At 38.1% G+C, this 27,702-nt stretch overlaps 1 protein-coding gene across 1 annotated transcript; it reads left to right on the forward strand.

Moving 5' to 3' along the window:
* The first annotated feature begins 510 nt into the window (after positions 1-510).
* tgm3l.6.L (transglutaminase 3 like, gene 6 L homeolog) lies at positions 511-20,261 on the forward strand. Its single transcript, XM_018235185.2, has 13 exons — positions 511-550; positions 4,119-4,292; positions 7,893-8,132; positions 9,240-9,346; positions 10,487-10,615; positions 10,705-10,876; positions 11,870-12,002; positions 12,941-13,044; positions 13,195-13,437; positions 15,362-15,682; positions 15,883-16,040; positions 17,705-17,838; positions 19,186-20,261. The coding sequence occupies exons 1-13, from the start codon at positions 544-546 to the stop codon at positions 19,334-19,336; spliced, it is 2,073 nt and encodes a 690-aa protein (XP_018090674.2). The 5' UTR covers positions 511-543; the 3' UTR covers positions 19,337-20,261.
* Positions 20,262-27,702: the final 7,441 nt, after the last annotated feature.

Below are 27,702 nucleotides of genomic sequence, written 5' to 3' on the forward strand. Positions count from 1 at the left end.
GGGTGGCGGCAGCACAGAGTGCAGCTGGGGGGCCCTGGCCCCCCGAGTCTGACACTGAATAAATATGGTGGTTTTCATGTATTTTCTGCACTTTGCACCCTACCCTTCACTTGATAAATTACCATTTATATCTCTAGTGACACTTACCTTGTTTGGCTACTGGGTAGCTACAGACATTTTTATGTTGTGTTTAAACACCAGACCTAATGCAACAGTACAGATCTTAATAATAAATGCAGTAATGACATTAGGCCTATGTGACAATATCCTACAATGCCACTCCATGAAATCTATTTAAGCTTAAAATAGATTAAAAAATAAAATAAATATATAATTCTACCTGTCTCGCCTTTACACACACTCACATCCTTGGGCGCTGCTAATATTTGTGCATTGCGTAAGAAAACTAATAAAAATAATTAACAGAGGCTGCACCCATTTTAATTTACATATTTCCATCCCTGTGCAAAATGAAAGGTCAAACTGTTGATATATAAATGTTAAAGAACCTCAGCCTGTGTTATTGTCTGTCAAGAAAGCAACATGGAATGTAAGTAATGAAGGGATCATTTTATTCTGCTTGTACTTGTGCCATTGGACTCGTTTTTTTTTTGTAACAAGATGGGATTTTCTCTTGTATTAACTGCTATAGGCTACAGACCCAAACAGATACCACAAAGCAAAGAAAAGTCCTTCTTTTGTGAAATAATTCAAAATTTTATTAAAAGTATTAGGTCTTATAAACCTAATTTTAATATGTGATTAATGTAGAATTCAGCTTTAATATTTCCATGGTGTTTTTATCCTTATTAGAGCTTCATATTTCATGTGTTTATATTGTTTATTTATGTGCTCTATTTCCTTTGTCTCAGTTATCTTCTCACCCACTCAATTACATGAGTATATGTAATATGTGAAGGCAGCAGTGTAGTTTGAGTTGGTACCTTGCAGGTAAAAAAATGATGCTTGATGCCAATGTTATTAATGAGGGGGAAAGATAAAAATATAGGAAGTTTGGTATTTTATTCTAGGGAAGCTGGAAAACCTAACCCTAATATACTTATCCACATGTTCTGCGTTGCTTCCAAACAGATATAACATTTGTGTTTTTGGTGGGGTTTGGGCAAGAATAAAAAGCTCCCCACTTAAAACCTGGCATGCTATATTTTCACCAAAAACCCGATTTAAAGGACCAGTGACACTAACATTTTTTTAGTAAAAGATGCATTGTATAGTCCCCTCCAATAATACCTCCATCCATCTTAAAATTAACAATATTTAATGCTTTATTCAAAAATACATTGTGCATCTACTCAAATAGGACAATATGGTGACATTCCACATCTCCTTGCTGTGGCCCTAGAGAAGATTTTTTTAATTGTTCTACCTCTTTGCTTACATTTGTTCCACTTAGCTTTGACTAGAGAGGATGCATGGGTGGTCTTATCTCCTCTCCCTGATTTATTTCTGTTAAGGTGGCCATAGGCTCACCGATAATATTGTACAAAATATATTTTCGTACAATATTCGGTGAGTGAGGAGACGAGCCAACCGATATGGGCAGAAGACTTGGCTATCGGTTGGCTCAGTGTGATTTGTTTCCGATTAATGTTTAATTAAAGGGATACTGTCATGGGAAAAAACATTTTTTTCAAAATGAATCAGTTAATAGTGCTGCTCCAGCAGAATTCTGCACTGAAATCCAATTTAAAAAGAGCAAACAGATTTTTTTATATTCAATTTTGAAATCTGACATGGGGCTAGACATTTTGTCAATTTCCCAGCTGCCCCTGGTCATGTGACTTGTGCTCTGATAAACTTCAATCACTCTTTACTGCTGTACTGCAAGTTAGAGTGATATCACCCCCCTCACAGCAGCCTGCCAGAAAGCATTTCTCTCCTAAAGTGAAGGCACAAGTCACATGACTTGGGGCAGCTGGGAAATTGATAGAATAGCTAGCGTTCGCTCACAACCAATCGCCAGGCGAATTTTTACTCTGGCGAACGGTCGTTACTCTGCAAATTCAATAAGATGCTAAATTTGCTGAACGTTACCGCTTTCACCAGAGTTTACTTCGCTACCTCAGACCAGGCGAACTGATAAAACTAAGCTACATTCTCATATCCTGTATTCCGTAAATGTATTAAAATTGTAAAAAACGCTGGTGACTTTTCTTTTTTTAAAGCAGGATTGCCATACAATTAAAGCCTTATGTGTGAACAAATTTTTTTTTAACAAACACATATGGCATTAGAGGATCTCTTCTGTCTTGTTTGTTTTAAAAAGTGGCCACTTCAAACATTTGCACCAACATTACTATTAAAGACGTCCATACGACTTTAAGGTGCCCCCTTATTCAAAATAACTTAAGCACAAGAGTGCTAGCGAAGTTTCACTAGGCAGAAATGAACGATAGCGAAATTTCGCTATGAAATGCTCGTCCAGCCGAAGTAACTAAAGAACATTCACCAGCGTTCGGCTGCAGAATCGCAACTTTGCATTTTAGTGAATTATCACAATGGTAATGAATTTGTGCCTGGCAAAGTGGTGTGGAGTGAGGAGAAGCGGTCGCTGGTGAAGATCTGCCCTTTAGTGAATTTGCCCCTTTGTGTTCTATGCTCACTAAAACCAATAACTGTGGCAGGGACAAAATAATGCTTGATAAAGGGGCTTGGCCCCGAAACGTTGCATCACCGCACTGAAATAAAGCAAGGTTTTCCTGCAAATTAAGACCGTGGGTGCTGGTAATTTTCTTCTTGTACATTGAATAGGAAGCTGCCGAAACTTCCATTACCAAGCACCAGGCGACTCTACAGGAGGGTGTCGTGGGTGTGCGTCCGCTCACACTAATTTGTAGGGACAAAATGAACCCACTTTGTATTTTTCCTGGTGGAAAACTAAAAATAATATTTTTTTCTCTGAACTGTAGGGCTAATACTTGTACCAGGGAACAGAAAAAACAATACCTGCTGCACCATATACTCCACTTTAGTTTTTTAAATCTGGCATCAGAGGATCCCAGTGCACAAAAATACTTCTCGTCCCAAGCATTCTGCAAAATACATATCATTGTATTTGTAAGCGCTTGTTAACTTTTATTGTGAAATGTTGCCAAAACTTGCTTAATTTTTATAAGCAGACTGTAGTGATTTCCACACAGGGCTGGAACAAGGGTTAGTCAGTAGAAGCATGTGCCTCGGACACAGCTGGATTATCAGGTATTTCATGGGCCTTGCTAGTAAAATATCACCTTAAGCCAGGAACAGTATTAAATATTTACTGGCAAGTTACATTGCTGGTAAGATCAGATGCCACTCCGCTTGTTACACCCATGATGCATTCAGTTATTCCAGTGTTTGCACAACATGGCAGACGGGAGTGCACTCATGTTCCAGGTCCCCATAAAGGTTTTTAACTTAATTCTCTGTCTCCCTCCTAATAAAAATACAGTTCTCTCTGGCAGAGAGAAAATGCTCAGTATGGGAGTGAGGGGCTAAATGTACACAATCTGTTTGTGGTTGTGTGAGTCTGCTGGCATGTGTGTGCATTATTGTACTGAATGGGAGGGGTAGAGTCTGGCTAGCTGTGGCTGGAGTCTATGCGAGATTACCTTCCCATGATTCAGATCTTTCTGGATAATGGGTTTGCAGATAAGGGTTCCCATACCTGTATAATGTGTAGGCATAGTTAACACCATACATTCTAATCCCAGACATGCAGAGAAATTAGTATTAGTTCCCGAGTAGCTTATATGGTTATTGCACCTTGGCCCCTTGAATAACAGGACTGGAGCCTCAGCCGTCGTTACACAGTTATAGATTGCTAGATTATGTCAATAAAATACACTTTCTATTAATCACAATTGATATTACTTTTGCACCTAGTTATTGTATACAGGCTTAGTCTCAGAAAACAGGTTGCTTTTGGCTGATGATAACTTTATATACCACTTTTGACGTTTTTTGGGTGCCCAAATTGTAACAGGTTTGCAGGCCCTCCTCTCTTTATAAATGAGGCTTGGTAGAGGTTATTTTCAGTTAAAAGGTGTACCCAGCTATGGGGAATATATCAAACAAAATCATTATACAAAGATAATTTTTTTGTGTATATTTTTAAGCTCTTCAGTTGAGAAGCGCAGATCTTCAGCAAAAACGAAATGCAGCGGCCCACAATACCAGTGACTTCATCACGGAAACCCTCATTGTGAGAAGAGCTCAGACCTTTGCAATTGAACTGGATTTCAGTCGAGCGTTAGCAGATGGAGACCGTCTGGACTTAATTGTGGAGACAGGTAATAGTGACCATACTGCATCCCCTATTCATGTCTCGGGCCAAGCAAAAATTTCTTGCACTGTTTAAGTTAATTTTTTTATTCAACATATTTCTAAATATGGATTTGAGTTTAATCTTTTGTATTTGACCTATTTATTGGAGTTTTCCTGGGTTTATGTGTATAGCAATGACATTCCTCTTTAAAGCACAGTGCAACCCTCCCCCCCCAACAAGACTTCACCAATTTGTTGCTTCTCTTTTTCCCATCTGAAATGCTATGGGTTTTTTTTTAACATGAGATCTTACTTTATTGCTAATCTGAAAATTAAAACTTGCAAGCACTTCTTTATGCAAGCCACCATACAGTATTTAGTGCAATGATGTTGCTTCAGTGCATGCACAAGCTGTACCTTCAACTGCTAGACAAGTGAAGGGATCCACATGGTGCAACTCTTGAATCATGTTTTAGTGTACAGGCTCACAATCTTTCTGGAGAATGTGGAATTGTGGGAAATATTGTACATTGTATGGCTTCCCAATTTTTTTAAGAGGATGGCTGTGCGGCTGGAGAATGATGCCTTATTGTTTACTTTTGCTTCTCTTATAAAACATTATCTTTATTGGGGCTTTGGTGTGATTTAGATTCACCTGCAATAACCACTTCAAAACTCATGATTAAATCCAGGATCTGACTTGTGTCAGTGCCAATTGGATTTATAAGTTATAGAGATAAAGAACTACTTATTATCTAATGTGTTAAATTACCATTCCCTAATTAGGGTTAAATTCCAATTTCCTTGGTATTCCCCTGACAACCCAACCCCAGTTTAATTAATTAACCCTAATTAATTAACCCTAATTAGGGAATGGTAAATTAACACATTGGCTAATAAGGGGTTCTTTATCGGGGATTGCCATGTCCTTTAAACAAGGAAGATTTTGAGGTATTTTATTCTTCCCCAAATGTTGGTTGGGTGAGGTTCAGTATCCATGAACTCACAGTTTAGTCTCTCTTAAGCTGTGAAGCTTGAGGGGTCAATCACTTATACCCTTGACAGAAGGGCTGTCACGGCCGGCACCCAATACCAGAACAGATGCCAAGTACCCTGGTCTCGGCTCGGCTTCACCAGTAGTGTGACCACCGTTGGGCTTCGGGAGGAGCCCTCAGCTTACTTGGGTGCCACCTGGACTTAACGAGGGGTACAAGGCAAGATTTTCTGGCTAGCAGAGGGGCACGGCAGGTAGCAGAGTCTTTCGGGCCGAAGGTCACGGTACAAATGGAACAGCCAACAGAATCGTCAGACAGGCTGGGTCGAGGCAGGCAGATAACAAGAATCGTTACAAGAATAGACAGAATCAGATAATAGCACAAGGCTCAGGAGCACCAAGAATACAATCCTATCACGGGCAAATTACAAGCAGCCACCCTGGGCTTTAAATACTATTTGAATTTCGCGCCTTTGCGCGCTGACGTATGACGTCAGCACGCCTGCGCCTTTAAATCTCCAGGAGGCGCGCCGGAGGCTAGAGAGGAGGACGTGTGGCGGGCGTCCTCGCCGGTGGACGACCCCGCCGCACAGGTACCCTGACAAGGGCAAAGATTAACTTTTCTAGTGCTCATTCAGAGATCACTTCTGCCCAGGGTCTGTCTGTACTCTGAATCTTGTGTCAGAACAAAATCTGGTGTTAGGGCAGTGTTGGTGGACATAAGGCAGCTCAGTCCTTACCGTCTGCCATAGGGGTCTACCAGTGCTTCCTAACTTTTAGGCCTTCTAGCTCCTGCAGCAATTCTACTGTAGAGCAGGGAGCAAAGTTTAAGAAACATGTTAAATTATGAATACTTTGCACCCTCCCTGCAATTAGTAAATTATGTCTTTGGTGCTTCTACTACTTACTTATGTTACCTTTTTTTTTTTTCATTGCCCAGGCTTCCATATTACTGGGTAACATTGACCCCAGAAGTCTAACACCTACTAAGGGAAATCATTTTTCAAAACAGATCCATCCCAGTACAAAAGTTTTTTTCCCCTAAATTGTAGGGGAATTGCTCATAGCAGCGGATAGGGGTCAGGCAAAACAGTTCCACAGATGAGGTGGGAAGCTCAGGTTGGCAACAAAATTGGTTGGTTTATATTCACAGCAGAAAAATAAACAAAGCACTAGTTCCATGCATAAAGGTGATATAACAATAAATCAGTGTCTCACCAGATTGGAGTTTTCAAAGAACTCAAAACAAAAGTCCTCTCTGCTTTCACAAGGCAGTATTGCTTTCCAAACACAGATTTTTTTTTTACAGTTTCTCTAAGCTTACTGAACTCCCTCAACTCAAAGAGGCTACCCCTTAAACAGTCCTACCTGTGGACTAATTGGCCAGAGTACTTTCCAACCATGCTCCAGGGTCCTAGCCTGTCTTACCCTGGAGATTTAAAGGAGCCAATACCTCTGGGTGCTATATACCTGCCGTCATATGCAGAATTCCTACTGGGACAAAGAAATTGAAATGACAATATTGACTTACTGTATGTGTATCATCAGGGCCTTATCATAGAAGACATAAGTCTCAATTGTCTCAAAATAAATCCTCTCAGAGCACAGACCAGTACATCATTTGCTCCTCAATTGTATGTCAACAAATTATATTCTTCTTGTGGCACTGAGTAAAGATGTAGTTGGGAGCCCAGTAGCCAAGGAAGTTATAATATCTTGGAAGAATTACCGTATATACTCGAGTATAAGCCGAGTTTTTCAGCATCCAAAATGTGCTGAAAAAGTCTACCTCGGCTTATACTCGGGTCAGCGGGCAGTAGCTGAGATTGCAGTCACTTTTAATCATTCCTATACCAACACTTCACTTGGGGAGAGACTGCAATATCCCACAATGCCCTCTGTTGGTTATATTAAAGAATAACAGTGCGCCCTCTGTTGGTTATATGAAAGAATAACAGTGACTGCAAAATCACACAGTGCCATCTGTTGGTTATATGAAAGAATAACAGTGCGCCCTCTGTTGGTTATATGAAAGATTAACAGTGACTGCAATATCACACAGCGCCCTCTGTTGGTTATATGAAAGAATAACAGTGCGCCCTCTGTTGGTTATATGAAAGAATAACAGTGACTGCAATATCACACAGCGCCCTCTGTTGGTTATATTAAAGAATAACAGTGACTGCAATATCACACAGCACCCTCTGTTGGTTATATAAAAGAATAACAGTGCGCCATCTGTTGGTTATATGAAGGATTAACAGTGATGGCAATATCACACAGCGTCCCTCTGTTGGTTATACGAAAGATTAACAGTGATGGCAATATCACACAGCACCCTCTGCACATGGTAGTGGGACAGTGGGACAATGCACACAGTAATCCGTTTGGCAATTCTCTGTCACCATCAACTTTGCAAAGAAGTCCGGTTGATCGATGGGGGGGTCGCTTTGGCAGAATGTGCGCTGCTGGGAGACAGGGCTGTAGTTGTGTCTAGGCTTATACTAGAGTCAATAAGTTTTCCCAGTTTTCGTAGGTAAATTTAGGTACCTCGGCTTATACTCGGGTCGGCTTATACTCGAGTATATACCGTAGAACTTATCTATATCTGCTTGGCAATTGTTCTTGGCAGGTCCCTATCCAACAAAAGATAACAACACAAAAGCAGTGATGCAAGTCTCCAGCTCTGGAACAACAACAGCATGGAGTGCAACCCGTGGATCAACCAGTGGTGGAACACTGCAAGTTATCATCAATATTCCAGTCAATGCTGTTATTGGACGTTACCAAATGACTGCACAGCTGACAGCAGGCAGCACCAGTTCTTTTCCTGTAGGAAACTTCATTGTTCTGTTTAACCCTTGGGCATCAGGTACTAAAAAAATCTTGTTTTTCCAGGAATCCGATAGTTGTCATTTGCATAAAAGTAAATATTTTGCCAAAGGCAGTCCTACCAAGAAAGTAGATTGTGATCTACCAATCAATTCTTGTCTACTGACTAGTAGATCTTAAGAGGATTATGTGCAAACGGCTCCGTTAATATTCTTGCCCCATTCTTTGCTAATATTCAGGTCATTATTAGAAAAAAATGCTGAAGGCATAGGTGGATTTTGTATTTTCTAATATTAAGGGGCACATTTACTTAGGGTCGAATATCGAGGGTTCATTAACGATTTTTAGTTTGAACGATTTTTTGTTTGAATCGTTCGATCCGAAGTCGTAGTCGAAGGTCGAAGTAGCCAAAAAAACACTTCGAAATTCGAAGTTTTTTTTATTCTATTCCTTCACTCAAGCTAAGTAAATGTGCCCCTAAGTGTAGTTAAGTGAAAGTTTCCATGGTTTGGCAACATAACTCATACTATGCTGTTGAGGGGGTATACCTTCATGGTAAGCATCACTAAATATAGACCCCAGGCACACTGGTAAAATCTGGGCACCCTTGGCATAACCTTTTCTCTGCCTATAGCAATTGTGAATACATGTGAAATGCTGATAACATAACACTGTGCTGCCATAGCATTAAATTATAATGTTTCCTAATGCATTGCAGTCAATATGCTGAAACTTAAAAAAAAATACCATTGAAATATGAATGATGGAATCTATTGGCCTGGATGTCATGTAAAGTTTTAGGCCCTCTCTAAATAAAAAAAACTGTTTGCTTTTAAACAGTAGACTACTAAATGTTTCCTGCCGTGTTTCCTGCCGATTGGATGCTATTGGTGACAAAACCTATAGCATTTGTTGGGGTTTGCGCTGATGCTAAAATTCTGGGGAAAACAGTGCATTGTGGATAAAAAGTATGGAGAATTGTGTCTGGAAATTCACACATAAATGCCCCTTTACAATATTCTTGCCACGCTACAAGTAAAGTAGAACGTATGAATTCGTCAGCATAGCTCTTAATCATTTTAAGTTTTAATTGCTCTTTAAATTATGTTCTTTACTGTTTGTCTAATGCACTTTTGGGTTTTTTCAGGTGATGAGGTGTACATGGAAAATGATGCACACAGGAGAGAATATGTCCTAAATGAAACTGGGTTTATATTCCTTTCTTCTGGGAGAATGACATGGGATTATGGACAGGTATAGTGCTGTTTGGATACAAGAGATGTATGCAGCAATTTGCACTTTGCTGGAATTTAAATATCCTGGTTTGATATGAACTCTCATATCACATATCACATATAAGTCACATATTTACTAGAATACTGTGTATTTACTCCATATGCAATGAATAAAATATTTGCTTATAAACAGATGACCAGTAAAAACTAACTACTACATTTAATACTACTACAGTTAATAGCACTCCTCTAGCAGAATCCTGCATTGAAACCTATTTTTATAAAAAAGCAAACATATTTTTTTAATATTTGCTTTTGAAATTTGATGTGGGTCCTTAGTTTCCCAGGTGCCCTCAGCCATGTGACTTGTGCTTTAGTTAACTTCAGTCACTCTTTACTGCTATCATTGATATGACTTTCCTCCCTATCCACCACAGCATCCTAAGTAGAGCAATAGGAAGATAACCAGATAACAGCTCCCTGAACCTACAGTACATTGATAGAAATGCTCTCATGCCACACCTAGTAGTAGACAAATAACACTCAATAGTAAAACACCGAAGCCCTACCGCCACTCCTCCAGTTACACTGAGTTGGAGAAACAATAGCTTATTCAAAAGCAGTTCCATTGTAAAGGGCTGGCTCTTTCTGAAGCACAGGATAAAGCATAGGATCAGGCACAGTTACCTGAGATGGCTGCCTACACAATTCTACAACTTAAAAAATATTACAACTAAAAAACAATATATTGGTTCAAGAATAATTTTAAATTGTAGAATGAATTATTTGCAATGTTCACAGTGTTATTTAGTAATAGAAACTACAATGTAAAAATCATGACATAATCCCTTTAAGTTTGCTTATTGTCTAGTAACCCATAGCAACAAATCAGCAGGAAGCATTTACTGGTCAACTGATGGAAAACAAACGTGATTGGTTGCTAGGGACTACTATATGTGGGCAACCATAAGACCTTCATTACATTTATTACCCCAATAGTGTCTGGTTCAAGTGCATCAAAGAATAATGATTAGTTTGGAAGACATGACAATCATAGGCATAGACTGCATAATAGAAAAACTGTTGTAACATTTGTGTTGTTTGTACTTACCCTTATACAGTCAGTATTGAAGTCATTGCTCTGTATATTTTATTTAAGTTTGAGGAGGGTATTGTGGACATTTGCCTTCTATTGCTGGACAGAAGTACAGAATACAGAAGAGACCCAGTTACAGCTTTATCCAAAAGATGGGACCCTATTTATGTGGGAAGAGTTTTAAGCGCTATGGTAAGGATCTGCTTGTCAATTAATTTTTTTTTAAAAAATATCCAGATGTGTTGGTTAAACAAAGACTGAGATTAGATTATTTTCTTTAGGTCAATAGTAATGATGACAATGGTGTTGTAGTGGGAAACTGGACTGGAGATTTCACAGGAGGAGAAACCCCTACCTCTTGGGGTGGAAGTGGCACAATTCTGCGTAGATGGAGTCAAAGTGGACCTGTCAAATATGGACAGTGCTGGGTGTTTGCTGGAGTACTCTGTACAGGTCAGTGTAGAGGTTTTTTGACTTTTTAAACTTTCTAAACTTAACTTAGTGACATTGGAGAAGGCAGTGGCCAGGGATGGGCATAACCCACACAAGGAAGATTTAATCTGATAAATCAAGTCACCCACATTTATAGGAGTCACTCTAATTCAGGGGTCCCCAGCCTTTTTTACCCATGAGCCACAGGAGGCAGTTTGTCAGTTCACCTGTTTTTTATGCTGTCAAAAGTTGCCTACAAGTCAAGAATTCAAAAACAAGCACCTACATTGAGACCACTGGGAACAAAATCCAAGGGGTTGGTGAGCAACATGGTTTGGCATCACTGCTCTAATTTAACCCCATCAATCAGTAACTATAAGTAACAGCCAAGTAACCTTCTATGAGTAACTTGCACCTGAATCTCATCTTTTCCCCACCCACTGAAATAATAATCTTCCGAAGCAGTGGGTGCATGGAGTGCTATCGGAGGTGGCCTGTTGAAAAAGTGGTATTCAGGGTGGGCAAGCCAAGATGCACTTGGGTCCGATTTTGTTAAAAATAACTTTGTCAAATTTCAGTAAACTTGTATAGAGATCTTTATTAAGACCTTTGGCTTAGAAGGCTCACCACATCAAATCTGAACAGATCATTATAACACAGTTTTCCATTAAAATCAGTGCTGTGATATACAGTATTGTGCTGTGCATTGGTGCATAGACCATGCAAGGACAAAACAGCACTTAAAGTAATGATGCAAATATGAGAAAAAGTTGGTTTTAAGTACACTTAGGAATGCAGTTTAGCTTTGAGATTCCCCTAATAAATGTATAGGCTAAGATATATAATCAGCAATGTAGCTCAAGGCAGATGAACATTTTTTTTTAAGTATATATATTATCATTTTACACAGGCTAATTAAAAATAAACATTATGTGAAATGTCATTTGTTAGCAAATTGAATGTACCTTGATGAGAGTGTATATACTGTATTCTTTTGTTGTTCTTCTAATCAAGTACTGAGGTGCCTGGGGTTACCTGCCCGTGTGATTACAAACATTGAGTCGGCTCATGACACAAACAGGAACCTGGTAATAGAAGAGTATTATGATGAAGATGGAATCAGCATCAAATCCCCTGATAGTGTATGGTAAGAGAAGTTCATAGTGAGTTAAAGAGAAAATGCAACCTTCCTTAAGGGAACGATTGATAAGATAAGTTAATATTGAAAAAAAGTGAAGTGAAACCTGCCTGTTAGTTGACCTAGAGGTAGATGAACATCACCCCCAGATGTGTTTCCAGCTGCAACGTCGCTTATGGCGGTGTTCACAATGCTGCCCTCCCTGCCCGTCACACTTATCTTAAGATTGCCAACAGGGGTCCGTGCGGGGGCACATCACTAGCACAGAGTTAAAGTTCTGGGGAGCTGCCGTCTGAGGTGCTTACCTTGCCTCATGGTAAAAACTCCCCTGATCACCCCACCTGAAACCTTTTGAGTTTGCATTTCCATATTCATTTCTTACTGAAAGAGATCAATTGGACCAGTCCCCAGATAAACTTTATTTAAAGAGGAAATCAAATGGAAGACTTTCAAACTCCTGCTGCTTTCAGGTAGAAGCACTACCACATGTGTCCATCTTTCTCATATGATTGCTTGCAGAAATTGTGAAGGAAAGGGTTCTGTAGCTGAAAAAGGACCAAGATACAATTTTCCATTAAATTGGAGTGCTTCTTTACACTCCTAAGGAATGCTATAACTTTATGAGGTCCCTTTCCCCAACTTCCACAAAGGTGCTAGGCTCACCTTACAGTTCCAAGCTCCTCCACCTTTATGGAGGGCTTTTGCCTCAAGCCCTTCAGCACATTCAGTTGAAGCCTAAAAAAGAAAAAACTATGGTCTTTTCTTCCCTTCTTAGACTAAGAAATACCCAAGCAATAGCCAGGCAAAGCAGTATTTAAACACAGGGCAAGGAAAGTTTCTTATATAACCTGACCTATTGAAATGTTTACATTGTAGTAAATAACACACCAGTAGAATGTCATCATTAATTTAAAAAAAGTAACTGACATTTATCATTCTTTTTGTAGGAACTTCCATGCTTGGGATGAAGTATGGTTTGCTAGAAGAGATCTTGGGTCAACCTATGATGGATGGCAGATTCTAGATTCAACCCCACAAGAACTAAGTGGAGGTAAGAAGATGACTGTCCTGGACTTATTAAGCACATTAAGCACTTGTAGATAGGAAAAGTTGGGAATAGCTGGTAAAGCAAAACAAAATGGCAACAGTAGGGCAAAACAATGACAGTAACACTGTTAAATGTTGTTTCTTGTTGTATTAGGCAGCTATTGCCTTGGACCTACTTCACAAAGAGCTGTCAAACTGGGAGATGTCAACCTGAACTTTGATGGTGCATTTTTATTTTCGGAAGTAAATGCTGATAAAAAAAAATATATCAAGTACAAAGATGGAAGGACTGTACTTGTTCACACTGATACTACATCTGTGGGCCAAACCATCAGCACCAAGACTGTGGGTTCTACTTCCCGTGAAGATGTAACAAATGATTACAAATATCCAGAAGGTATGTTATTATTTAGCAAAATAATGACCTCGTGCAACAGAGAAATTATCTCTTATGGAAAATATTAGTTAACCTTTTTGATTTTAAGTCACTACTTTTGTGGAACCACATTTAATTCAGCCATCATCCATTTACACAAAAGGTGGAACAGCACCCAATATAATCAGGTGACACTTTAGATATCCAAGGAAGAATCTCCCATAACAGCACTAGTATTCTCAATCCTCCCTCAATATTAGTAGTGCACTTAATTTCTTAGTTTTTCTATATATCGGTTTCTTTAATGTCAGGGGCCTATTTATTAACCCTCAAATTTTTTTCTGGTCTAGTTTTTAAGGGAAAAATCCAAATATTTAGAGGAAAAGAAATCCTTGAAATTTGTATGCTCCAAAGCTGAAAATCCAAATCCAAAATACTCCAGCTAAAACTTCATGTAGAAGTCAATGGCAGATGTCCGTTTTACAATTAGAAGATGTTTCTTGCCTTCATGATCTTTGAGGATTTTGGGCAGCTTGTTGTTGGTTTTTGTTCAAAAATCCCAAAAATGTGGGGTTTTCTGGCAACAATTTGAAAAAGTTGTATGATTCAAATTGCACGATTTTGTCGAGACTTTTTCCCGTACGTGCAATTTACGTTCAGATTTTTTACTAAATTAAGTCAAATTGTGGTTGGGAGTTAGGTTGAAATTTTATTTTTAAAATAATGAGATAAATTTAAGTTTTAACCCCCCCCCCCTAAGTGAAGGGGGCCTTAACCAAATGATGGTCCTTCAAGGGGTCCTTGAAGTAACATCATTTGTTTAGGGCCCCCTTCACTTAATGATAAAGATAGAAAAATGCTGATGTATCAGTCATTTAGCCATAGTTCCAAATATATAACATCAAATACATGTTCAACCCAAATATTACTGACCTTCAGGCTGGGCTTTCCGCTGTATCTAGAAGAGCACACACTAAACCCATACCCTAATTTGCCTTCAGACTGAACAGTTTGGGGACCACTGCCTAAGAATATATTTTATGTAGCTGCAATACTTTCCACTAGGGTGCAATATGATACTGGTCTAATAGCAGAGGAGGAAATATATCCTTGGGTTTACCGATAGTTCTTAATCTGCTTCAGATTTTTTTTTTTTTTTTTTGCTCAGGCGTTTGATGCATAAATAAAATGCTATTGGAAATATATGTGTATATATATTAGAGTTCATTGATCATTTATTTTATAGGTCATGGTGCTCAAATATGTCCTTATTATATTTTTATATTTTAGAGTTGGGGACATGTTATCTTTTTATACATGCTCCTGTTGTAGGTACTGTATGTGTGAAGGCAAGTGGGCATATGACCAGACCTTATACATTTAAATGCATCACAGAATATTTCACAGGAGCTTGTAGAGTATATGCAGTATAATAATGTTAGCTGGGTACATGAGGCATAGCTGTATATCTTGAGGGAGATTCTTCCATAAGCAGGCTTACGCTGAATCCATATTTCTTTTTGATTGATTTTGAAATCAAATCTAAATCTTAATTTCCATATTCAGGAATAAGCAAAATCCTAAAAAGTGCTCTGAAAAAAAGGTCTCTTCCAATAGTACTGTCCGGTTACATCACTTAAACATTTAGTTTGGCTGAAAACAAAGGAAATTGTTTAGTAACATTCATGAAACTCTTTTGCATCCCATGTTTCCCATCTTATTCTTGCAATAAAAAAATTCTTTTGCAAGTAGTAGTAGTAGTAGTTGAAAATTTTTAAATACTTCACAAGTAAAAACATTTTTTTAAATAAGTAGGGGATTTTTTTACTCATGTAGATCTTTACATTTATCATTCTTATATAATATATATAAATATGTAACTGATGATTGCTAGGAAATTCTGGTGTGCAACATCAAGAGAAAATTCTTTCTGTTTAACTGAAAGGTTCTAGTGAGGAAAGAGACGTATATTTTAAAGCACAGAGACAGTTAGCGGAATCAAGCACTGGAATAATAGCTTTAAGTGCGGCATCATCAGTGAAAACGGCAGCCCGTGCTCCAAAATGTGCAATCAGTTGCACTTTCGAGCTGATCGCACAGCCGCAATTTGGCGAAGATATCACCATCATACTGAATTTGAAAAATGGCTCCTCTGGCAACAGAAATGTCAAGCTGAATTGGACTGCTACTTCAATTGTCTATAACAGAACTCCGTTCAAAGAAATACTGAAGAATTCTCAGGCTGTCTACTTGGCTGGCAATGAAGGTAAGCAAACAAGTTTCAATTGATGTATTTGGATTCTGTAATCTTGGAAAATGTTTAAAGAATTGAACGTTCGTTACGTATGGTGGGCTAAATACCTAATGAACTCTCAAACTTAGTGTCCCTGTTTCATGTCTTATGCCATGCAAAGTGTGTTCTTTTTAAAACCATAACTGCTCATCATACTGTCCTTGTGATTTCAGAAAAGGCTATATCTCTGAAAATACTGTATACACAGTATAAAGATACCATAACTACTGACAACATGATCCGAATTGTGGCTGTGTGTCATGAGGAAAATGGAGGATGTTTTTTGGTTGATAAGACTATCAATTTGAAACGACCACCTCTTGAATTGAAGGTAACGTTTTCATATAACCAGGAGTCCACATCCTCATCACTCACTATTCTTCCATTATATCAGATTTTCTCTTGGAGGTTCAGGATGCCCCTTGTTCAACATGCACTTACTGAATAGAGCTTCTGTACATACCCTGTGCCTATTGCCCCCCCCCCCAACAGGGAAATTGAAACTACTTCATGTTTGGTTCTTGAGAAGTGGATTACCAGCTCACAGATGAACCTCCTGCATAATGGCCTTCTGCTAACAAAACAGTCACAACAAAGAGAAAAGGGATTGTATTGTATATTGGTGATCTAATTATCTACCTTGTAAGAAAGAAACATAGTGGAGCTCACTTATAAACTTTGTGCAGGGCAGATTGGTTCGCACAGTGAATATATTTGCCCTGCACATGGTTATATTTATAAAGTTGAATAAGAGTGTGCAAACAGAATTTTTTTTTTCATACTGCAAATATGGCATATTTTACAAATTCTGAATATTATGGGCACACTCTGCGTTTGAATTACGCCACAACTTTGGTGTTGGAGAAAATATTGCAAAACAGTTTTGCAAATTGTGAATTTAAGTTACTGTCAATGCTATTTTCGCACACAACAACCTCGCACAGTGGGCACATCACGCAACTTTTCAACAAACACGCACGTCGCATTTGAGAGCCATTTGTGAAATTTTATTCTCAATACGAATGCGAATTCTCAATGCAAAACTAGAAAGACGGGCACAGCGGTGCAATATTTTAGCGTTCAGGGAAAACCATTGGCAATACATCCATTTGCGAATAAATATGCTCTTTGCAAACTTTATAAATGACAAGGGATAGGTGAATTTTTTCGCCTTGTTTCGCCACTGGAATGACACCCATAGACTTGCATGGCATTGTGCGTCAAAAAAAAAAGACGTGGGTCAAAAAAATTTTGACGCCCATAGACTTTACTGGGCGTCGGCAACATTTCGCCGGCAGCAAATTTTTAACGAAACGGGTCAAATTCGCCCATCCCTATAAATGACCCAGTATCTTCAGTCTCCATGTTTGCCCTCTTTAGCTCAAAAAACTAAACACTTTTTTTTTTTATAAAAATAATAGGCAAACAGATTTAGACAAATAGATTTAGACAAATAGATTTCCTCACCATGTTTGTCTATTTTTATTGATGAATGTCCTTTTTTTAGTCAGTTTATTTATGTAACTTGCGTCACTGGCCCATATTTACCTCTTGTATTGTTTGTTGGTTGTATGTTTGTATGTAATCTATATGTTTAAAGTATACGCCCATTTATTGTACAGCGCTTTGGAATATGTTGGTGCTTTTTTAATAGTGTTAATAATAATAATAATAATAATCATCATCAAGGGCTGTTTGTGCCACTAATAACAAATCTTATAACCTGCATCTTGATCCAATGGTGGCTTGCTTATCCAGAAACCCATTATCCAGAAAGCTCTAAAATACAGGAAGGCCATCTCCCATAGATTTAAGCAAAGGTATGGAGATCCAACACCTAGGTTCCAATCATTCTGTACAATCTTCAAATCATAATTGTTCTTCAAGTTATCCATCTTAATTTTTTTAAGTCAAATTCAAATGTATTTTTGCTATGTTAAAAGTAATGGAATAAAGCATTCCTGATACCTTTTTGCTCTTGTTAAACATGTTTAGGCCTCAGAACAAGCAACATTAAACAAAAAAGTCACTGTAGATGTTGTCCTCAACAATCCACTCCCAGAAGGTGTTACAAACTGTTTTATGGTCATTGAGGGCAGTGGCCTTATAAAGCATCAACGTAAGATCTTGTAAGTATATAAAATTTGTTAAGAATTATTTCAATGATGGTGTTTATATTTTATATATATTTTCATATATACTATATATATATAAATATATATATATATATATATATATATATATATATATATATATATATATATATATATATATATATATATATATATATATATAATTTTTTTTTTTTTAATATAAGGTTTACCATTGTCAGACAGTAAAATACTGGAGAGACCAGATAGAATTACAGATGGATCCAAAGTTGTCCACCTTCAATTAGAGCACATCTGGCACACACTGCCACATGATTTTTCCTGTTGAAATAAATACATATGTATTGTGTCAATTGAAAATAAACTGGTTACGGCTGTATTTGTCTTCCTGCTACCTCAACTACTCAGCCCATTAAGCTTTTTTGAAACACTACAGAATAAGAACATATTGATATTATAGAGGTTCCTTATCTTGGTATATTCCTGTGTAGTCCACAATAAGTGGCTAACAGGTAAAAGATCTCTGTGGGTCATATTTATTATGCTGTGTAAACCAAAATTCACAGGAAGTGTAAAAAAGCTGTGTAAAAGTGTGTGTAATTTTACTAGTGAACACACCAGAGTGTCAGGAACGCCCGACAGTGCTCCCGTCCACTTTGGCACTGCATTCAAGATGGCGGCACCCATGCACTTAGGTTGCAGCTCCGGCACATTGACGCCAGAGCACAGATGCATGATGTCATTGAGCTTCTGGCATGAAAATTCTAAATAAATAGAAGCAGATGTCACAGGTTCAATGTCTGATTATAGGTCACCATGCAAATGTTCCTGGGTGGGTATAATTCTTGAAATGCTGATTACTGGACTTTTGTCCTTCTGCTTTGTTCCTGACTATGATCCTTGCTGCCTGCCTTCTGAACGTTTGCCTGAATTTCCAACTACACTTATTCTTAACCCCTTTGGCTACCATCAACTGGACTTTGTTATGTAGTGCTTCCTCCTTGGTCCGGGCTCCTCCATCTGAGCCGTAAAGCCTTGACACAGATTTCTTACCTTTGCTTTACATTGCTTCCAGCAGAATTCACTCTATGAAAAAATGCATAAAAAATTTACTTGGCAATGTGTGGTGTATTATCCTGCTATTTTTTACACAGTATAATAAATATTTCCCTGTGTGTTTTCATCTGCTGCATAAGTCAATGTTTTATTCCCAGTAAGGTGGTTAATTTTTAACGTGTTTCCAAATCCAGGATGATCTTTAGTTGACCAAGTTAACCTTGAAATTGGTAATATATGTTTGTATTAGAAAGCCATAAATTCAGGGAATGGGCAATTCTTACCATTATATGTTTTTTTTTTTTTCAGATTACCAGACTTAAAAGCCCATGAAAAAATAAGAACCCAAGTTGAGTTGATTCCATATCGAACTGGTCCAAGAAGAATCATAGTTAACTGCTCCTCTGACAAATTTACTGGTGTAAAGGCATGCCTGCCAATCAATGTGGTTACTGCCTAGCAATATCCACCTTGGTCAGGACCAAATACCATTCAGTTCTTTCTACCACTTTATAAAGCAATAGTTGACTATATAGACTAGTAGAGCTAGGCTCCTAAATGTAAGTAGCGTTCAAGCATTAGTTTCTCATAGTATCTCATTTACATAGTATCCCATTAACATACACCTAAGTGCAGATACTGTATATTACATTTGAACATGAATTTTTATAAATTTGCTGATTTTAATTTGAGTTTCCGGAGTCTCGAATATACGAGATTCTGGAAACTCTTAAGTGCAAAGCACTTAGATTAAAAAAAATCAATGAGATTTTTGATTCAAAATTTAGCAGGCTCGTTGCAAATAAAGGGGTGAATGGGACTTCACTGCATTTGAGTTGTTTCTTCACTTTTTTTCATTAAAAAAATTATTTTGAAAACCTGAATTTTGAAAAAAATCTGCTTATAAGAAACTCACTAACTGCTTGGGCCTCAATGAAGAATATGCCTTGCGAAATAACATTGAAATGCAGGAGATAGGGAAGCGATTTGCTGAATCACTTTACAGTTTAATTACAGTCTAAATTTTTCGATGTAAAGGTGTGCCTGCCTATAAATGTGGTTACTGCCTAGCAATATCCACCTTGGTAAGGACCAAAAACCATTCAGTTCTTCCTACTACTATATAAAACAATAGTTGACTATATAGACTAGTTGAGCTAGGCTCCCAAATGTAAGTAGTGGCTAAGCATTACTTTCTCATAGTATCTCATTAAAATATAAATGGGACTTCATAGCATTTGGGCTGTTTCTTATGTTTTTTTTTTTTTAAATGTTTTATTTATGAAAATCTTCAAGAATTGAACTATCATAGAAAATGACATTGTTTGAGAAATTGCATTGTTTATAGTTATACAATGGAAATAATAAAAAGTTACACAATTCAACCATACTTGAGTAATTGTTTTTCACTTGGTTACATAGTATTTTCAACAGAGGTATGCCCCAATAGAGAGTAAGCAGTAGTTAACAGCGCTGGGTATTCAGTTGAGGTTACCCGTCAGCTTTGGAAACAGATCCATGTGGCTCTGGAGCCGCGGGTTGCCTACCCCTGGCCCAGCGGCTAGGAAAATATGGTTCAATAATTTTAGCTTCAGTTTAGGAACTCTTTTAGGGGGGACTCCCAATAGGGCTTCAGAAGGGGTCTTTTCTAAGTTAAGTTACAAAATAGAAAAAATCATATTGTACACCAAATATGATTGAGTTCAAAATCTTATCACTCTTGGGCATGACCAACATATGTGTACCATGGTACCTGAGGATGAGCAACCCCGGAAGCAGTTATCTTGTGGGACATGGTGTATCCTAGCCAATCTCACAGGCGTCAGGTACCATCTGAAGAGGACTTTATACCCCGCTTCAGAGATAATGGTATTCATTGAGCAATGTTTTAAGTTGTCCCATGCCTTTACCCAGTCTTCCTCTGTTAAAGAGATCCCCAATTCTTTTTGCCAAGCTTTAATATAGTTAAGATCCGTGAGATTAGCTGGAGAGACCATATTTCGATATAGTAAAGAGACGGCTTTTGGGGTGGCAGAATTGTTTGTACACCATCTCTCAAAGTAAGTTTGAGCAGGGGCTTCGGGTTCCTAGTAGACCAACATTGCTTAACCCAGTGTAGGAGTTGAGTGGCCCTAAAGATTTCAAAGAGTCCAGGATGTCAAAATTCTCTTTCAGATAAGACATTGAGAGGGGGCCTCTTAGTGTAAGAAGATTACACACTCTGGATAACTGATTTGCAGACCACCAGCTGAAATAAAGGGCCTTTATCCCAGGGAGGAAAGATGGGGTTTGAGTAATTGGAGCAACTGGATTATGAGGGGAGACTATTTTATATAATGTGGTATTCTGGTCCCATAACCCTAGAGTATGCTGTAAACTGGTACTTGATATGAGTGGGCGCTTGGTCGGAGGCATCCAGAACAGTGCTTCCGCTGAGTAAGGGAGTGCTAGTGTATTCTCTAATACAACCCAGAGGGGCGGCAAATGTTGCAAATGCAGAGTGGGGATTTGAGCTAGCTGGGAAGATAGATAATATTTTCTCAGATTAGGAAGGCCTAGTCCACCCTCCCGGGGTCTCCTTTCTAATGTTTTCCTGTTTACCCTTGGCTTTAGCTTTCCAAATAAATGATATGATATGTCTCTCGAATAATTTAAGATCTTTCCTAGAGATATCAACAGGGAGTACTCTAAATAAGTATAACAGTTTCGGGAGGAGAGACATTTTCACATCAGTTATTCGACCTACCCAAGAGATGTGGTACTTGCCCCACTCTTCTGACATTTTGCGTAGTTTCTTATACATATAGGGGTAGTTGGTCTTATAGTTGATAGTATGACACAGTGAATCTGACTCCCAGAATAGTACCGGTAATGTATGATTTACACCAATGAAAATCGAAATTTATGGATAGTAGATTAATCATCTCGGGAGGTAGGTTAATACTGAGTGCTTCCATTTTTTCAGGGTTCAATTCTTGTAGGGTTTGAAACAGGTGAGGTAGGGAAGATAGGGGTTGCTTGATAACCATAGTAACATCATCTGCAAACAGGCATAGGGAGTCCTCCTGGGTCCCAACTCTTAGACCTTGTATGTCTGTGTTGTCTCGTAATAGCCAATGGTTCCAGGATCAGATAAAATAGTAGGGGGGATAAAGGGCAGCCCTGTCGCATACCCCGTTCTATAGGGAAGGTTGTGGAGGAGTGAGGGCCTATAGTGACTCGTGCCATGGGTTTGTGATATAAAGCTCCAGGTAAGAAAGTTTTGGCCAAAACCCCATTTAAGTAAGGTATGGTAGAGGTAGAGTCAAAAGCTTTATGTATGTCCAATTTTAGGAGCATGGAGGGGATCTTAGATTTCTGGGCTTGAGTCGATAATATGGACAGTCTACAGATTATATCAGCCACTTGCCTTCCTTTAATAAAACCCACCTGATTCTGTGGATCACTGAAGGGAGGAACAAATTTAAGCATTCAGCTAAAACTTTGGCCAAGATTTTGATAACGATGTTGAGGATTGAGATGGGGCAGTAGTTTTTACAATCTGTGAGGTCCGAGTTAGGCTTAGGGATAGGGGTGATATTGGCAGTTAGAGTCTGTTGGGGGAAAGAGTCTCCTGATATAAGTTGGTTAAACATTTTATTTAGGTGGGGATTTAGGATATGTGCAAATTTTTTTGTAATATATAGTGGAGAATCCATCTGGGCCAGGGGATTTCGAGGATTGGAAGTGTTGAATTGCTAACTTAACTTCCTCTTCAGTTATTTCTTTTTCCATTGAGGCCTTTTGGGAGTCAAGGATCATGGGAAGCTCTATATTTTTAAAAAACTGTGCCAGCCGAGATTGGGGGACCTCCGAAGAGGAAGCATAAAGTTGTTTATAGAATTTATAAAATTAGTGGGTAAACTGTTTAGTGCCAGGATGTAGTTCCCTCCAAATCTCTACCAGGCCTATACCAGAACAGAGTTTTCCAATTTTATTGTGTTTCTTCATGTTTTTAACTATTGCTTTTTTATATTAAAAAAAATATTTTGAAAATTTGAATTTTGAAAAAAATCTGCTTATAAGAAACTCACTAGCTGCTAAGGGCTCAATGAAGATTTTCTCTTGCAAAACAACATTGAAAGGCAGGAGATAGGGAAGTGATTCAGTGAATCACTTTACAGTCTAATTACTATTTATTTTTGATTTTTTAATGGGTTTACTGGCTGTAATTGTAACTTCTGGTAACACCATCTGTGCATTTCCCAAACAAGTCAACACCCTCCATTTGTAAGATGGTTATGAATGCTAATATATGGAATTATAATTGAAGCATGCTTTGGATTTATTGTTCTCTTAGGCATATGGCAAAGTCAATCACATTAATGGGTGTGTCTGCAGCTAATTTAATGCATAACTGATTCACTGAGACAAGAGCAGAATAGTATTGGGAAGTGTTGAACATACTATATATACTGTATATTGTAATGGTAACACATGGCACACAGCATTTATACATCACTTGGTGCTCATCCGATGGGACTTACCACGTCATAACAATGATATTCTTCCAGCAAACCCCAAATCCAGGGTTTAATTTAAGATTTGGCCAAATATTCCCATTTTTGAAGATTCAGCCATGGTATCAAACCCTTAAAGGATAAGAAATCAAGAGTAATTGGGAGGAAGGTTCAATTTATTGACTCTAAGTGCTTCCATGAAAAATGCAGGGGTCTGGGGTAATTTTCAGTAGGGCAGGTCACTGCCATCTCCCCTTAACTACCTGACTTAACTAGTCAGACTTGAACAGTACTTAAATTGTAAGCTCTATAATGCAGAGACCACCCCCTCTTGTCTAGACTCTTAGCACCGAATCTTGAATGTACATTAAAACCCCCATTTAGGTTTTTCAGGGGACCAGAAAAAAATTATGTAAATCCAGGAAAATGTAAAATGAAGGAAATATAACATGCAAACAATATAGGTGGGACCACAAAACAATTGAGGGAAAACTTAAAATCAGGGAATGTAAAATTGAGGTTTCAAAATGCATGTATTTTTTATTTTATTATTCTATTGACTCTGTCTGTTCTAGTTATGTATTGTTTTACTGTCTAATCTAATAAAGCACTGGGGATGCCTGGGTAGGAAGATGAAGGAAGGAGCACTAAGATGAGAGGAGCAGTAAAATGTAATTAAAGTTGGGGATGCCTAAGAAATTTATAATCCCATTAACTCTAGTGTTTCTTGTCCTTCAAATTCACATGACATATTTTCATTTATTTAATTTAATTATGTAGATGAATCAGTTGTGCATATACCAAATCTCTGGTAGATTCAGTACCAAACCTAATAACCATAATTTTTGCTGTCGAGTAAATCTTAGTGGTTTTAACATTACATACTGTATACTTCCTGCATATGTTCTGTACTCAAACAAATGATATGACGTAATAATGAATTATCTACCTTTCTTAAAAATGTATGTCTCCACTCTATAATTAGAAACCTTAAACGTGTAAAAAAAAAGTAATATAAAATTAAAGTGCTTTTTATCAAGCTACTTCATGCTGATTCCTGATTTAACTCTGTACACCACAATTCTTTTTAAATCAGCAGGCAGAATCTAATATAAAGTTAAAAGTGGTGGTATTTATGAAGGTGTGTTTTGGTTTGTGTTTCTGTTTACTCCAGAAACTTACTCCAGAAAGTCAGCTGGGCTAATAAGGCAGTTTAAAAAGTATTTATTAGGGGTGTGTATTTTGAATAAGTGTTGAAATTGACGCCAATAGTTCACTTCAACTCGGATTAGACTCACTAGAACAAGTTCAGACAGAGAAGAAATGGTTGAATAGAAATGTCAGCTGCCTTACTTTTTGGCCTGGTTTTTAACTCAGCATATATAGTTTTATTTTAAAAAGATCTTCTGTGGTACATTTATTATGTTTCTTACACCTGTATAATGCAGTGCTGGGGGCTACATTATAAAGCAGTGGTCCCCAACTAGTGGCTCATGAGCAACATGTTGGATGTTGCTCCCCATGGCCTCAAAGCAGGTGCTTATTTTAAAATTTCAGGCTTGGAGGCAAGTTTGGTTGCATAAAAAACAGGTGTCCTGCAAAACAGAGGCCCCTGTAGACACGCTTCATGGAGGCTACTAAATGGTCAATCACAACACTTACTTGGTAGCTCCAGGAACGTTTTTCAGGCTTGCGTTCCCAGGTTGGGGACCCCTGTTAAATAACAGCATATTAGTCTTTTCTTGTTGCCTTTAAGTCCATATTGTTTTGCCGCTTGTTTTAGGCACTCAAGCTAAAGTCTTATTTCACCTTTCACTGAGGTCTGGACATCTGTGAATAAACATTAGTGAGACAAACAGCAAAACTGGTTAAGCAGGAAGTAGAAAATGTTGTAATAGCAGTGATATATTTTGGTTGTCAAGCTGTTGCATTGCCGTACTGTATTTATTGTTTTTTTGGTTTTTTTTGAAGAAAACAAGGGTTTCACAAAGTAATTTGATGTTGTGCATGTTTATAATACGATAATATTAATGGGACTGCTAATAATGTAGGATCCTTTTTTACAATGTTATTCAGGAAACGTTTGCTGTAGCTCAGGTAACACTTAGCATCCAATAAGCAGTTTACTTTTTTACTGATCTGCTCTTTGAAACTAAGGGGCAGATTTACTAAAGGGCGAAGTGGCCTTCGGTAGCAAAAAATCACCAAAACAGCAATTTGCAGGGACATCACCGATTTATTTAAAGGCATAGGGGACCAATTCACTAGCGAAAGAGCTCAGCGCTAACAAAGTTTTGCGGCCTTTGCGCCCAGGTGATCAACCATTACTCTACAAACTAATCAAAGTGCCCACTACATTACCCTTTTTGCCAGAGTCTGCCTCGTAAGGTTAATACTGTCAAAATGATAAGATAAAGCTACATTCTCCTCAATGTTATGTCAGTGACATTATATCCTGTATGCATAAAAAAAGACAAAGCACTGGCTTTTTTCACATTTTAAAGTGGGATTATGTTTAAAAGTGGTAACTGTTGAATTTTTGTTTTAACCATTTGATGCCACATTTGTTTTAGGGTGGGCTTGTGTCTAGGACAGTGGTCCCCAACCAGTAGCTCGTGAGCAACATGTTGCTCTCCAACCCCTTGGATGTTGCTCCCAGTGGCCTCAAAGCAGGAGATTATTTTTGAATTCCAGGCTTGAAGGCAAGTTTTGGTCGTATAAAAACCAGGTGCATTGCCAAACAGAGCCTCAATGTAGGTTGGCAATCCACTTAGGGGCTACCAAATGGCCAATCACTTATTCTTATTTGGCACCCCAAGAACATTTTTCATGGTAGTGTTGCTCCCCAACTCCTTTTACTTCTGAATGTTGCTCATGGGTTCAAAAGGTTGGGGATCCCTGGTCTAGGACAATAGAGGCTCTCTTTTGTCTTTAATTTGCTTCCTTGGACATTTTAAATAGTAAGTGGCCACTTTAAGCAATTTCACCAACTCACTTATAAAGATATATATATATATATATATATATATATATATATATATATATATATATATATATATGACCTATATGTACCCGCCCTATTTAAATTGACGTAAGTGTGTTAATGAAGTGTCCCTAGGAAGAAAGTAACGCTAGCGAAAGTTTTTCTTAGAAATGCCTGCGCTGAAGAATTATCGCTGGCGTTTGTCTGCCAAGAAGTAACTTTGCTTTTTGATAAATAAGCTTAAGTGCTGCAAATTAATATTAGCTACTTTGTGACTGAGCCTTCCGAGGCGAAAATTCGCCTGTTAGTAAATTTGCCCCTAAGTGGCTGCCTGTTTTTAAGTTTAAGAGTTTTTAGCAAATGTTGTCTGTGCTATTACACTGAACCATAATGTAATGAAAGATGCAAGATCTGCTCCAGACCTGGTAACACGTGGTAATCAATGAGCACAATCAATTACTGCACTGCTGTTGGAAAACAAACATTTGATTCACTGGGTTACTAATACCAGGCACATTTTGCATCTTACCCATTTAATAAGCTTAGCAAAATTAATAATGGTACTGTGATTTCAATCTAAAATATATTTTCAGTTAAAGACCAAACAAAAGAGATGTATTGTGTCCAGCTGAACATAGTTGTTACCACATGTCTGTCACACAACTCTCTGCTCTTCCCAGAGTGAATGGTGCATTCCTAGGTACAAGTTTCACCCAACACGCATCCACAGCAAGGACCCCAGCTCCCCATAATTGGGATTTAAAATCTCAGTTAAAGGGCACCTGCCACACACTCAAATTGTTGGGGAAACAGTTTTCTTTTTAAATATCCCCATGAGTATTAGACCACCTGCACCAGGAGGGAGCCATGTCTATCAGACATGGGCATAAGGAGTACGGAACCTTTCTTCCAAATTAATATCACCTATTATTGTATAATGTAAAGTGCAACAAATTCTCATTAACTGCCTACTTAAACAGCGCCCTATAGTTACACAATAATCAAAGCTGCAAGCGAATTTCTGGACTTTGCCAAGAAATCAATTTCCTACAAACTTGGCATCTACATACAGAGTTAGTCTAGAAAACCTTAGGTTTCTTAATTTGCTTTTGGTTGATGACTTTGCCCCCAGGAAACCAAAGGTATTTGAAACACTAAAGGCTAACTGGCCTGGGAAAGGCATTGACACCCCCCTGCAGCTTCAGCAAAGCTATTGTAACTTTAATTCAGTGTAAACAAGCTTAGAATATCTAGGTAGGTAGGGCATGGGTTACATTAGACCCTCTTTCAGCAGGATGGGCCTTTACTGGTGGAAGGGACATGTGAGGGTGTTGCTGAACTACA

This window comes from Xenopus laevis, chromosome 9_10L (assembly GCF_017654675.1).
Source record: "Xenopus laevis strain J_2021 chromosome 9_10L, Xenopus_laevis_v10.1, whole genome shotgun sequence".
Classification (NCBI taxonomy): Eukaryota; Metazoa; Chordata; class Amphibia; order Anura; family Pipidae; genus Xenopus; species Xenopus laevis.

Excerpts from the sequence above, each read along its gene's own strand:
- tgm3l.6.L (XM_018235185.2), top strand. Across the intron at positions 10,616-10,704 it reads GAAGAGTTTTAAGCGCTATG|GTCAATAGTAATGATGACAA; the intron begins GTAAGGATCTGC and ends TATTTTCTTTAG. Across the intron at positions 12,003-12,940 it reads AAATCCCCTGATAGTGTATG|GAACTTCCATGCTTGGGATG; the intron begins GTAAGAGAAGTT and ends TTCTTTTTGTAG.